Below are 13,645 nucleotides of genomic sequence, written 5' to 3' on the forward strand. Positions count from 1 at the left end.
GTACCTTCTCCTTGACTACTTTCTGTTGCACGGTCAGCCGGGGGCTGGCTGGTATCTGCCACCCCAGAGGCCTTTGTGTAATGCAGTTGTGACCACTGGCTGTGAGCTCCCAACTCAGTTGAAACTGTAGCTTCCTGCCTCCCAAGGAAAGTGATGAAAACACACAAAGAGAAAGTTTCGCCTGATTTATGGTGCTTCCTCTTTTGTTCTACAATAAGCTCTTAATAGCCTCTGCTGGCGAGGCTGGGAGCTGGAGTACACTCAGGGGTCTCGAATAAACGCTCACCGTGCTCTCACCTGGACACCTTCCGGGCAAGGAAGACCAATGGGGCTCTTGGCCTGGAGGAGCATGGTGAACCTCCTTGGAGGGGACACTAACAAGCCTGGTGAGCGAATGAACTTTCAGAGCCCTGGGAGTTTTGCTTAATATAATGATGAGGTGACAAGGCCCACGGTAGCTGAGCTGGAACCAAAGGGAAATGACCCTTGGATTTGTGTGTCCTTTTCCTCTCGCCTGCGCTGGGGGCAGCTGCGTAGACCATGCTGGGGCTGAGCGTCAGCCGGGTGCTTCAAACAGCGTGGCTCTGCAGAGATCAGGTGGTGGGAACACAGGTCACTGCTGTAGCAATGTAAGATGTTCCTGATGGAGCTGTGACCATAGCGCTGAGCACAAGTGAGTGCATTGCTCACGGCCCTACTTGGGCATTTTGTGCTCAAGGGACCTTATTACTCTCCTTTGGCTGTTTACTGTCTTACAGGAAACACGGAACCTCTGAGAACTGCTGATGGCAGTGGGGAGGGCTCAGGCCCTGGTACCGAGTGTGGCCAAAGCCACCACAGGGCAGTGCTCTAGAAGTTGGAGTTGATCTCTGAAATACATCTGGGCCGTGCAGCATTCATTGCCATCAGCATCACAAAAACGTAGCTCAGAGCTTTGACTTTTTGTGCAGGGACAACTTAAATTTTTGTACCAGTGTAGTTTGGGGACTGCAAGCTTGGCATGAACATAATATGCCTAGTGCTCTTGGGGTGCTTCCCACCCAAAATGTCCCTGCAGGGCTGCTTGCTGAGATGCCCAGAGCTATCCATGCAGTGCCCAGGGATTCGCCAGCGCTCAGGTGTGGCAGTGCGATGGCCACAGTGGTGACATGCATCCGTTCAGGACAGGAAGTGAAGAGAGTCAGATCCATAACTGGAGAAAGAGGAGAAGGAAGTTCAGAGAAGATGACTGTAATTTCTTGGGCTGGACTATGGTCAGAGCACTGGGACTAACACTCCTAATTGTGGGAAGGGCTTCATGAAAGACGCTTACTGTCCCAGAGTGGTCACATCCTTAGTTTTATATTTCCTCCAAAAGTTGACAACACCTGTAGTCCAGTGCATCCTACCATTGCTCTGCGGCATCAGCTCAGCCCTGGCTCCAAGAGCAGAGCACCCTTGTTCAGCTCCTGGACACTTCTGGTGTCACCCTGGGTCACCAAGGTGGCCTCTGGCTGCTGAACTTATTGGCTGCTGTCAGGGCAGGTCATTTTATCCTGTATCTTCTAGCCATGTGTTAGTTGTCTTCTGGTTGTTTTTAACTCCTCACTCCATTTCTCTGAAATAATTTATTTTTAAAATCTCGTGTTTGTTCTCTGCACCGCACACATTTCACTAACCCTGCTGGAACAGGGTCTCTCTGTCTTGCTTAAATCCCCCTGCCCTGTGCTCGAAATCCCTGGCCTGTCGGGTCAGGAGAGCTCAGTGAACAGCACCGTCTCCTTGCCTGTGCACGGGGCCAGCTCCTGTCCACAGCAGAGGTGCCCAGGAGCTGTGGCGCTGAAGAGGGTTCTCCCTCCCCTGCCTGGCTCCTGTGCTCTGCCCTTTACCTGCCTGGGCAGCAGTTTGGAATCGATATCTTCATGTTTGTGTTTGCTGTAAGAAAAGCTTTGCCTGGCTTGTACCAGCTTTTCCCACGGTAGCCGCAGGGGTGAGAGGTGGAAGCGCTGGTGCTACGGCGGGTGATGTATGAGTCTGCAAGGTGCTAATGCAGAGTGGCCACCGCAGAGCAAACGGTACGGGCTTGTGGGAAACCCTCCCGTCTCCCTGGCCCGGGACTCGCTCCTTCCAGCGGTGCTTCCCTGCTTCCCTGCGGGCAAGTGCGTGGCCGGCAACCCCCTCGCCCCCCCCCCCATCTCAAGGGAGGCTGCGAAGTGGGGGCAGAGATGATTTGGAGGACAGAGGCTGCCTGGAGGGCTTCAAATCTCTCTTCTGCGATCAGGCACTGCGGTGCCTGGTGCCGGACGGGGCGCAGGCAGCCTGGCATGCCCTGCAGCACTCCAGGCCTTGCTAAACGCAACCCACACCCAGCTCCAAGCAGTTCCCTCGAGCCAGCTTCCCGCTGCTCTCATGCTCTCAGCAGCTGAAGAAGTGGTTTCCGGCTGGGTGTAGATGTGTGGAGGGGATTTGCTCTCACTCCGAGCCGGCTCTATGTGGAAGAGCTGTGGTCGGGTGGCATCTACTTGAGTAACAGCTTCAATTAAGCTCCCTTGACAAGCTGTTGTGTGACTGGTGAACTAATGGGAGGAGCCCCCTCCTCAGCTGCTGAGGTTAAAACTCCAGCAGGGACAAAGATCAAACATGCAGCTAATTACCCTTTTAACACTTAGACATATCCCCCTCCTTCAGGGGAAGGCATCAGCTCCAGCAGCAGCTTCTAAGTGCCAGCTTGGGCTGGGCTAGCTCAGCGCATGAGATGGTTTGGAGCATGGCACGAGCAGTGAGACTGGAGCCCTTTCCTTTCCCAGAGCTGCTCTAACCCCCTTTTTCCCCTCTGTACGGGACAAAGAAAGTGTGGGCTGGGGGAGCCCCTTTCCCCTGCAGAGATCCCTGTCCCATGCAGGACGTAGGAAAGGAGGTTGCAAGGTGAAGCGAGGAGGGAGCGTCTGACCTGCTCCCTGCTGAACTCTCTCTTTGTCTCCTAGAGTGTGTCTCTGAAGACTGTCGCTCTGTCATCCAGGAACAGGCCACGGCCCTGGGGCTCTCCATGTTCTCCCTGTTGGTGAAGAGGTGCACCGGCCTGCTGAGAGAATGTGTGCAAGGTAAGAGAGTTACCGGTAGGACTCAAAGCTGCAGTCTGTAGAGCAGCCTGGTGGTGCCCAGGCCCTCGTTCCCTGCTTCGCTACATGCCACTTACTTTCTGGTGGAGCCTTTCATTTCTCCCTTGTCATCCAAAGCTCTGTGCAGGTTATGGCTGGATCACCCAGCAGGAAAGCCCGTGATGTGTGCAGGCAGAAATGCTTGGAAAAAAGGGATGGACATAAGGCACACTTTCTGGCATGTATTGGATACATAGGTCCCTGAAACTGGGACCCCAGGATACTATCTCTATGACTGACATACTGGCAACTACTGCCCTCAATAAAAGGGGTGTTAGGCATCCCAGGTTGTCCTCCAGGCTGATCAGCATAGGGGGAATATAGCTCTGACTTTGCACTTGCTGTGGGCTGCAGCTGTTCTCTTACAACTGCGAGGCTGGGATGTTGTGGTCCGTTGTGCGTTCACTGTCCCTACGCAAGACGGAGGGACTGCTTGAGACTGGCTGTCACGGGCTGGCTGCAGCAGGCTGCCTCAGCCCCTGTCTCCTATTTGCAGCTCAGCCACAAGAAGTGGAGCAGGAGGATGAGGAAGATGACATCAAGGTCTCTGCATTGCCTCAGGACCTGAAGGAGCTGCTCCCCAGTGTGAAAGTCTGGTCAGACTGGATGCTTGGCCACCCAGACACCTGGAATCCTCCTCCTACCTCTCTTGAGCTTCCCAAACAGTACGTGCATCTTTTGGTCTGTCTTCTGGGGTCCACTCCCTCCCTAGGGCTCCTTGTACCACTTTTCCCTGTCATTTGTGCTTGCTCCAGGATGTAGTACTCTCTGATCTGAGTACTACTCTCATCTAGGAGAGGCTTATTGTGCAGGGATATTTGGTGGGCATTTGTCACCCTTGGTGACAGATTCCAACTCAGGAGAAGACCTCTGTACTGAGGGTGTTGGGGGTGAAGTGGCTCTGAGGGACCAGGTGCCTCAGACACCTGAGGGACACCTTCTGTGTCTTAGTGGATGACCCATGAGCTGGATTTTACCTTGCGCTCAGGGTGTATGTCTGCTTTTCATGGGACGCATCTTCTTTAAGCTCTCTGCCAGCCCAGCCAGCTGAACGGACAGGGTCTTCCTCTCCAGAAAGGAGAAAGACTGTTTGCAGTGTGAGAGTTTTACAGCCTTTTTTGACTAAATCCAGTAAACCTTGGTCAGGCTGGTCTGGGCAGGAGCAGTTTGCCTGTTCCTGGAGCTCCAAAAGTTGCCTCCCTTCTGCTTCAAAAACAGCTCGTCTCTGCCCCTGCAACATGAAATAAGGGTTAATTTTCTAAACTGGCCGATTCCAGCCCATTAGTCCATAATGCGGACTAGGCAATTTGCATATTTTTGGAAAGAAAATCAAGTAAAGGGGCCAAGTATGGAGTATGCGAAGCAGTGTCTGAGCATGCTCTGTAGCTGCTTTCCCGCAGGATTTTCCATCTGCCTCCGGTACTCCGGATCCAGAGCTTGAAATCACGTCTTATTGTTAATCCAAAGGAGCCAGAACCCAGGGTGATGGGAAGGCGCATTAAGAGTAATCCAGCAAAGTGGCTTAACCATTAATGGGTCCCCGCTCCGTGCGTCAGGTCCAGTCCTGCTCTCCTAGTTTATTGCCTCTACTCCAGTTCTTTTTCATTTGGCTGAGGAAATGGAAATCTCACACAGGAAGTTCTGGGCCTCATTTTGTGGAGATGGAGTCTGTTTTCTGTTTGTCGGCTGCTCGGTGTGGGACCGTTGCCTGCTCATGTGAACTGCTGCCCATCTTTGGGCAGGAACTCAAACTGGGATCTGTCACGTGAGCGCGTTTGCACCAATCCCCCCGCCGCCTTGCGTTGCCTGTGCAGGGAGCCGCTGAGCCGTTGGCGACGGGCAGGCCTCGAGATGGAATTTCTGATTGGGTTCATGCAGCCAGCGCTCGGTGCGTTCCAGGGAAGAGCGGCCTCCCCCTCCTTCGGGGTGCGGATGAGGGCTGCTCTGGCCGCGCCACGGGGCCTGGGACTGCGTCCCCCCGGGCTGCTAGAGCAGGTGTAGACTCCTGCTTTCCCGGCAAGGCAGGAAAAGGCGATGCTTGCAGCCCACCTCCCGGAGAGACCGTGGTGTATGGACATGGGGCAGAGCACATGGTCAACGGGAAACGGTGGGTATGGGCTGGGCATCTCTACTCAGCAAGCTCCTGGCCTGTGCAGCCAAGGAGTGAGGGTCTTCATCGTGTAGTGAAGGCCCAACCACTTCCCCATCTTGTTTTCTCCCTGGAGGGTGGCTGAGCTGCCGTTCTTGTCCTCTCCATGCCCTTTCTCTACAGCAGGCAGCCTTCTTTATGTTGGCTGCCAGCTCCCTCAGACCTCATGCTCCTTGCCTCACCAGGAACATCTCTTGTCTATGGTGAGGAGACCAGCTGGTCTTTCAGCCTGGACCTTTTGTGTTGACCCAGTGTCGTGTACCCAGGTATAGGTGGTCCAGAATTGAGGGACAGTATTAGCTGAGCTTCCCTGGAGAGGCTCGTAGTAGTGAATGGCAAGGAACTAGTTCTTCTCTGGGGAATGATCTGGAACTTACATTTTGCCTGGAGATAGGAAGGAAAAAAAAAAAAAGCACTGGGTTGGTGTTTCTGCTCTCTATTGACACAAGCCTGCTGTCTAGTCTGGAACTGCTCAGCAATCAGGTATAGTCACCAAGTCAGGGGTTTAGATAGGAAGAGCTTCGAAGAAGTTTAGAAGTAGAACATGCGTCTGAGCAGCCGGCGCATTGGAACAAGCCAAGGTTTGTGGGTAGGATGAGCTCAGAGGTGGGGAGAGCATATGAGGAGCAAGTGCAGAGGCCAAGTTGCAGAACCAGGTGAGGGGCTTGTGTCATTCCATGTGCGCTGTCTGCCTTGTGGCAGTGGGATATGCTGCAAGGTCACCCCACCAGATGCTTTTCCACCCCTGTGCCAGCTGAGAAGTTGGTGAAACAGGCTGAGACCACCTGGTACTCTGTGCCATTGCTTTCAGTGCCCTTCCTGCTGAAGTGGGCACAGAAAAGAGACAGTAAAACCTAGAGTACACAAACACCCTGTAAGGATGCCATGAATGTGCTAAAGCCTCTGGAAAAAGAAAACCGGCCCAATACCCACCTGGCAGCCCACAAGGAGCAAAGGCCTGGCTCAGAGCTTGCATCAAAGTGTAGCTTATCCAGGGCCAGCCCTGCAGCCAGAATGACAGCCTGGGCCAGCAGGGCAGCTTGTCAAAGCTCTGCCAGCACCCAGGGCCTGGGATGATGGAGCTATACATCCTGAGGCCTCTGCTCACGCTGTGTACACCATGTTCATGATCACTAGTTCTTGGTAAGTGAGAGAGCTAGGGGACTTTGAGAACGTCTAAACTCAGCCCAGCTGTGGCAGTTGGTTTATTGCTTTCAGCTGGTACTTGAACCCAGGTCCTGGTCTTGGAGTCTTTCCCAGGTTTAATCCCCGGAGCTTTCTCTGCAGCTGTATGACACTGCGCTGACCCCGAATGAGGATAGGAAAATAGAAACGGTGCCAAGCCAGAGTCTCTTTTTCATTTGGAGTCTGGCTGTCTGCCCATGACCAGGGTTACATAATGGGAAACATAGCTGGGGCTCTGGAGAGCCCGCGTTTCACCACGCTGCCCAGACCTTCGCATTCTGATGCTATATATCTTCCTAATTGTAGCTCGGATGCATTTATCACACTGCTGGATTTGAGTCCTTACAATAAAAAAACACCAAATTCCTCAGCTTGCTGCTCTCCCTGTTGGACAGAGACAGAGGGAAAGGTGTGAGGGGTGAGTGCTGCTCAAACCCGGCACGCAGCATCGAGTGACATAGGAGTGGGCTTTGGAGAGCAGGAAAGAGGCTCAGAAGACTGTATCTTTGGGGTCATTTTCTTGGCCTTGACTTGGGCATGAACCCCACATCTTGGCTGGGGGACTCAAGCAGTCCCTATGCAACCTGCATGAGAAGCTGCACCTTTTCCCAAACCCACTTTCCTTGGTCTAACATATCCATCCAACTCTTAGCCACACCGAACAATCACTGTAGCTCGAAGGATGCTTTGGGAAATGTTTTGGGGACAGAAGGCTATAGAGAGGCTAAAGACTGCCTGGATTCCTCTCTTAGGGCTAGTGAGTGTATTTGAGGAGCAGGTGACATTCCCCCTTCTACCTATTTGGGAAAGGGACTTGGCAAGCTTTCTTTGGCTCCTCTTTTGTTGTGTGGTTGCAGGATAGTAGCTAAATCTGATTGTGGACATCTCCGCCTCAAAGTAGCAAAGTGACCTGTATTGTGGGAATTGCTTGCCTTGATCAGACTGCTTGAGTGCAGGTGCTTCCAGGTCTGCAGAGAGCAGTCACTTCCATATCTTAAAATTCAGTCTGTCTGCATGGTTCATGGCAAACAAATTGAGGACTGAGCTGTTTCAAGTGATAGCGCTGCCATACAACTGGAACGGAGTAGCATCTTTTGGGCAAACTGTCCCCATAGTGATTTGCAGAGATTGCCAGGATAGAAGTGGTGAGTCTGGAGAAGAGGAGAGCAGAGTGCATTTCTTAAGGCAGAGATATTAGCAACGTGTACAGAGGAGACAGAAGGCAGATCTCCAAGGCGGAGAGTGAAATGATGGTGAGGCCCAGGGCCAGCTTGTGGTCCAAGCTGCGAGGACTCAGGGGAGCCAGGGTGGGGTGCAGTAGGCTGCTTTTGTTCAAGTGAAGGCCATCTCCTTTTGGAACGTGGCTGAGGTGGGGAGAGGGGCTGTGCATGGAAGAGCAAAGCTTCTGCTTGCTCTACGTTATTGTCGCAATGAATCCATTGCTAAATGAAACACAAGAATCAATGGGGAAGCCGCTGGCTAGACAATCCGCCACAGGGCTGACCCTGGAGAATCTGTGCTCCTCCACAGTGGAGTAGAGGGCCTCTCAGTTTGTGGAGACTGTCTGCAAGCATTTAAAAATGGTTAATTTAAACCAAGTATTAAATTAAATCCAAAAGCTCTGAACAAATTCTAGAGCTTACCTTTCCAGAAAGATCTGCCAGATCTCTCTCATCACATCGGTCTTGTGGAGAAGTGTCACTGAGATGGCAGTTCCCACGGGGAGAGATGGACACAGCCTTGAACAAAGTGCCAAGACCTTGTTGGAGTGACTGGAGACTAAATGGAAAATCCCTTTCCCAGATTGCAGCCCTGTTAGTAATGCTGGCCACCAAAGTTTCCCTATCAAGACATCAAAGCAAGGATTCAGAGGTGTCTCAGTAGAGTAAACCTGGCTGAGAATGAAGGTAAAGTTGAGCAAAGTATGAGCCAAAAGACGCTTTAGAGAAGGGGTCTGTTTTAAAGCAGAGGCTGGTTGAGAGAGGCTGCGTGTCTTTGGGAGAGGAACGCTGCCCTGTAACTCTGCCGGCAGGTCCGTGAGAGCGGAGTGGTTTTATGGAGCACCCGACTGACCGAAGAGATCATGTGTAGGGCAGCGAGTGAAAACGGTTGGTGCAACGGGACCGAGTGGCTGTAGCCCTGTCCCCTCTCTGATGGTGAGGGTTGTCCCCTGCTCTGGGCAGCTCTGCCCTCCACGTCCAGGGCAAGGTTGGCGAAAGCTTTCGGGGAAGAGCTCCCACCTCAAAAATGTCTAGCTCCTCCTGGAGTAGCTGCTTTTTGTTCGGCTTCCCCTGGGCTGGCCTGGGCGGTGGGTGTGGGAACGCGGGAAGGCAGGAACGGGATGCGCGAGAGCGCCGGTGCCTCCTCGCCCCGGGGGCGCAGCCCTGCCGGCGGCTCGTGCTGGGCTGCCGTGCTGGGCTGCCGCCTCGGCCCCCGCGAGCCCCGGGGCCGCGCCAGCCCGGGTCCTTTGCCATCTGCACGGCAGCGCTGCTCTTCGCGGCGCGGCAGCACAATGCAGGGCTTCTTTCGCTCCGCTCTTTCCGGGTTTGTTCTGCAGCTGTGGAGTTTGAATGTTAGTGTTTAAACAAGCTGGTATTACACAGGAAACGGCCACCTCCACAGGCCCCCGCAGGCTTGTAACATGGGGTCATTGTACTCGATATTAATCACCAGGCGGCCCGCTCGCCCGGCAAAGACGGAGGCTTAGGCGGGAGCGCTGCGCGGCTTCGGGCCCCGGCCGGCGGGGACTCGGCGCGCGCCGGCTGCCCCGGTGCTCTCGGCGCGTCCCGCGCTTGCCCGGGGGCAGGTGCCCAGCCGCCTGCGGCGTGCTGTGGGCAGCCGTCTTCGGTGCTCGCCGTCCCCCGCGTGGGGCGGCTCGCTGTCCCCCGCGTGGGGCGGCGCGGCCTCGCCGCGGCCGCGCTCTGCCCCGGGCCGCGCTCCAGCCCCTGCACTTGGCCGTGCACTTGTGCGGCGCTCTCACCGTCGCCGGCACGGGCTGCGTCCTGTCGGCCTGCAGCTGGGCTGCGCTCGCACTGACAGCTACATTAAACCTGGAATCCTGAGGCAATAAAAAAGAAATTAACTCTTATTTTTTTTTCCTGTCCTAGTGGAATAAGCAAATGTAAATGCGCCTGTGGGGAAGTGAATGAACCCCCGTTCGGAGGAAAGACCTCGCGCTAACCCCCTTCTCGCTTCCTCAGCTAAAAGCTCTGGGAGCCTCAGCCGCGTACCTGGGAGCTGCGTGCTGGGGCTCGGCGTCGCTGGCGCTGGGCCTGCCTCCGCAGAGGGACGCCGAAGCCGTGGCACTTGCAGGCAGCTCGGCCCGCGCTGGCTTTGTGCAGAGGCTCCAGCGCGGTTGGGTGACATAAGCTAGAAACACCTGGACATCCTGGAAAGGGACGGCCGGGAGAAAGCACCTGCTCGGGCTCCCAGGGGCTGTGCGAGCTTCCAGAGGGAGTGCAGAGCAGAGCAGGAGAGCCCGCGGGCTGCACAGTGTCCGCGGGGTGCGTTAGCCATCGCTCCGTCTGATGGCAGGTAGCAGTGTCAGGCGAGCTTGGTGGTACAAACGCTGGAGCTGCACTGCAGAGGAGGAGCTACACTAAGGGGAAAGGTAGAAAGCTGTCAGCACTTTATCTGCCATTGCCTCTGTATCGCAGGAGGAAACCAGGGTAGAAGCAGCAAAGCCTTCTTTGTTGCCGTTTTGAAGGCTCTGCAGGGTGCTGCTCATGCGAGGGTGCTGCCTGGTGCTTGACCGCCGGTGCAGAGCTGCTCGGGGTTGCGTGGTGGCGAGCGCTCACTGTAGTGAGCCAGCGCAGCCTGTGGTTTGACTGAAGGAAGCCCAGAGTGGAAACGTAACGCCCAGTGCAAATGACAGATGTGGCAAGGTGCTGCGAAACTGTGGGGAGCTGAGGATGAAGAAGATAAAGTGACAGTGACTGCTGTCACGCTCGGGATGGGGGGCCGCCGTTCCCGGCGATGCTGCGCGGGCACAAGCCTGGAGCTGCAGGCTCAGCGGCAGGGGGAAGAGGAGACAGGATGATGCACTGAGTTAACTGCGAGGGATATTACTGTTAGCAGCGTCAGTTCGGTGACTGTCCACGTGGCTTTTTTCTGACATTGGATGTGAAGCTCATTGGAGGGAGGTGGCTCCGTGTATGTGATCTGGGCTTCATCATGCTGCCATCCCTGTTCCTTCTTGCCCAACATCCTACCGCTGCTCTCTGCCTCCCTCCCTCCCTGCTTATCTGTGTCCCCTGCACGCAGCCCTGTTTCTTGAGGAATACGGGCAAGGTCTCTGGGTAGTTTTTCTTCCATTTTCTCCATCGCAGCCCCATGCACCTGGCTGTATCGGCTATCCAGAAACATCCGCTGCGTGCGTGCCAGTAGCGCGTTGCACTCGTGTTTCCCCCCAACGGGTATGGGCTCCCCGCCGGTGCCTGGAGCCTTTGCAGCTCCTTTGGCCGAGCCGAGCTGGTGGGGCCGCGGGCGCTGGGTGGCGGGGCACACGCGGCCCGGCCCGGCTGCCGGCAGGGCACCGGGGGAGGCTGAGCCTCCCGGCCCCTGCGCATCTCCCATGGGCAGAGCTCGCCTTGGAGGTGGCCCAGAGCAGCCCTATCACATCCGGTGCTTGTCTCTGCAGCTTGGGCCGGAGGATAAACTATCAGGGCTGTGGGGCAGTGGATCATTCCTCTTATTATTTTCTTCTTTTGCAGATAGGGGTCGTGGAAAGTTCAGTTCCTTTTAACCCTCACAGCTCTGTTTATTTTCCAGCTGGTAGCACAAACGCAGCGTTTCCCATTACATCACGAAGGGCCTCGGACAGATCCCTCCGAAAAACGTGTTGCAACTGTTTATTTTTTTCCATATTTAAACATTTCTGACAGCCAGACCTGGCTGAGCCAAGCGATGGAGCTTTGTGAATGAACCCAGCTCCTGGTGTCTGTGCGCAGAGGGCTTTGAAGGACCTCTTCTCCTCTGCGGCGCGCTGGCTGGGGCTGGCTTAGGGACGTGGGCGACTCTGCGATACATGTGTGCTGATTACGTGCCGGGCCGTGATTAATGGCCGCTCATTCTGCCTGGCTCCCAGGACGCTCTTGAAAACAAGATGTTTCATTTCAGTGTGCTTTCCTGGTACATTGATTCCCGTAAATAACTGAGTGCAGACTCTGTCCACCTGGAGCGGTTCAAAGAGCAGGGGGCCTCCGTGCGGCCGCCTCGGGCCGGCCCGGGCGCGCTGCGGGGCCCGCTGCCCCGGGACGTGCTCAGCGGCCGCCGGAGGGGCGGCGGCGTGCGGCGAGCGCTCCAAGGCCGCGAAAGCGTCGAAAGCGCGGCCGGAGGCAAAGCAAAAGTCGAGCTGGGCCGGGGCGGCCGGCTGCGGCGTTGGCAGCGCGCGAGCGCAGCCCCGCTCCCGGCAGGCTTTGGGATTGAGTAAGAGGTGACTTTTCTGCCATCTGGAACGAGCCGGGCTGCTGTCAGCCCCGCGTGGGGCCGCGAGGGGAAGCGGCTTCCCACGTCCGTGCCGGGCAGAGGCGGGCAGGGCGGCGGGGAAGGCGAGCTCCTGGGAAGCGGCCGCTCGGAGCGAGCGCGGCGGCGCGGGCCCCCCCCCCCCCCCGAGAGCCCGTCCCGTCGGCGCGGGAGGGGCGGCGGCGGCGCGGGCGAGGGCGCAGAGCCCTCCGGCGTGCGGTGCCCCGCGGCGGGCGCTGCCGGCGGGGCGGCGCGCCTCGCCTCGTCTCACCTCTCTGGTATTCGCTGCAGCGTTGCAGGCAACTCCCAGCGCGTTCCAGCCCCGCGTTGCTCACGTCTCTCCTCGTTCTCCCAGGGTCTCGGTAGATGTGTGGGCGACGCTGGCTGACTTCTGTAACATACTGACCACAGTGAATCAGTCGGAGGTGCCCTTGTACAAGGACCCAGATGACGACCTTGCCCTGCTCAGCCTGGAAGAGGATCGGCTGCTCTCGGGCTTCGTCCCCCTGCTGGTCGCCCCTCAGGAGCCCTGCTACGTGGAGAGGACCTCGGACAAGGTCAGCAGTAGGCCAAACATCCCCCCTCGATTCCTCCAGACTTTTATTCTTGGGAAGTTTTCTGTGCAAACGGAACACGATTAAGTCATTGAGAAGGGTGTTAAGGGAAAATATCGACCTTTCAGCCGCTGACATCCAGCTCTGTGTCATGAAAACCCCTCTCGACTTCCTCTGGTGTGTGTGTGCTCGCTGGCATGTTGTATATACGATCATTTCCTCACTTGTTTAAATAGTGCAGCTTGTGTTGGCAGTGCTCTCGGTGCACTCCAAATGGTTTGCATCATGCTTAAAGCACCCTCCCCCTCCCCCCGGCCACAAAACTCGGCGTTAGGAAAGCAGCCAGGACTTTTTTCCTTCTCTAAAGAGGAGAGTGATAAATAGGTGACTAGAGAGAAGCAGACACCATGTGTTAACGTACAAAAGGCTTTTAGGAATATGAAGCATTCCCCACTGCCCGCTCTCTATTTTCCTTTCTTTGCTCTAGGAGCCCGTTCTAGCCTGAACTTTCCTTCGGCTGTTTGTTTTTAGAATAATGAAATCAGTTCCCTTGTTGATGTGGGGTTTTGGGTCTGCTCTCTGCCACCACCTGGCCAGAAGGGACCTGGGGGCTGCGTTTGGGTAACGTGCTGGGCCTGGTGGGGGGATGGAAGAGGTGCGGTGGCGTTTGGTTTGCAGGCCCTCGGCGGCCCGCCGGGATGAGAGCGGCTCTCAGCAGCTTCCTGCTTGGAGGCAGAGTTGCAGCACCAGAAACCTTGCTCTCCGGCGAAGCTGTCGCGCTGCTTCCCTGCGGGTTTGATGCCCCGTGCAGACAAGCAGGAGGCTGGGGCTGGTTTCCGTGTGTGACACTGTACGTGTGCAGCTTCTTGATGTTCTCCTGACCTGACTTTGAGAAATTTGGGGCCCTCTGTCAAGAGGGACCCGAGGGAGGTGTGACTTTCCATTTCACTTCTCTGTCTGCCTTTGCTGTGCTCGTGACAGTGCCCACGGCAGCAGAGCACAGGATCCCAGTAAAAACAAAAGCTATCCCAGTTTGAGGAAGCACCTTATGCCAGGTGAGAATACTCCACCGTGAGAAGAGCATTTGGAAGGCTCTATTTGAAGGGGTTAAAATATCAAGCAGGTAGTTGCCATTTCTGTCCCAAAGAAGCAGCCTG

General features: G+C 55.9%; 1 protein-coding gene across 3 annotated transcripts in view; it reads left to right on the forward strand.

Moving 5' to 3' along the window:
• The window catches only part of SMG6 (SMG6 nonsense mediated mRNA decay factor), a 114,923-nt gene that overhangs the window by 51,012 nt on the left and 50,266 nt on the right, over nucleotides 1-13,645 (forward strand). For all 3 annotated transcript variants that reach the window (XM_062592518.1, XM_062592519.1, XM_062592520.1), the window contains exons 11-13: nucleotides 2,964-3,080; nucleotides 3,634-3,802; nucleotides 12,290-12,491. In XM_062592518.1, the coding sequence (XP_062448502.1) occupies nucleotides 2,964-3,080; nucleotides 3,634-3,802; nucleotides 12,290-12,491 (488 nt within the window). The remainder of the gene's footprint in view (nucleotides 1-2,963; nucleotides 3,081-3,633; nucleotides 3,803-12,289; nucleotides 12,492-13,645) is intronic.

This window comes from Rhea pennata, chromosome 20, assembly GCF_028389875.1.
Source record: "Rhea pennata isolate bPtePen1 chromosome 20, bPtePen1.pri, whole genome shotgun sequence".
NCBI classification, from domain to species: domain Eukaryota; kingdom Metazoa; phylum Chordata; class Aves; order Rheiformes; family Rheidae; genus Rhea; species Rhea pennata.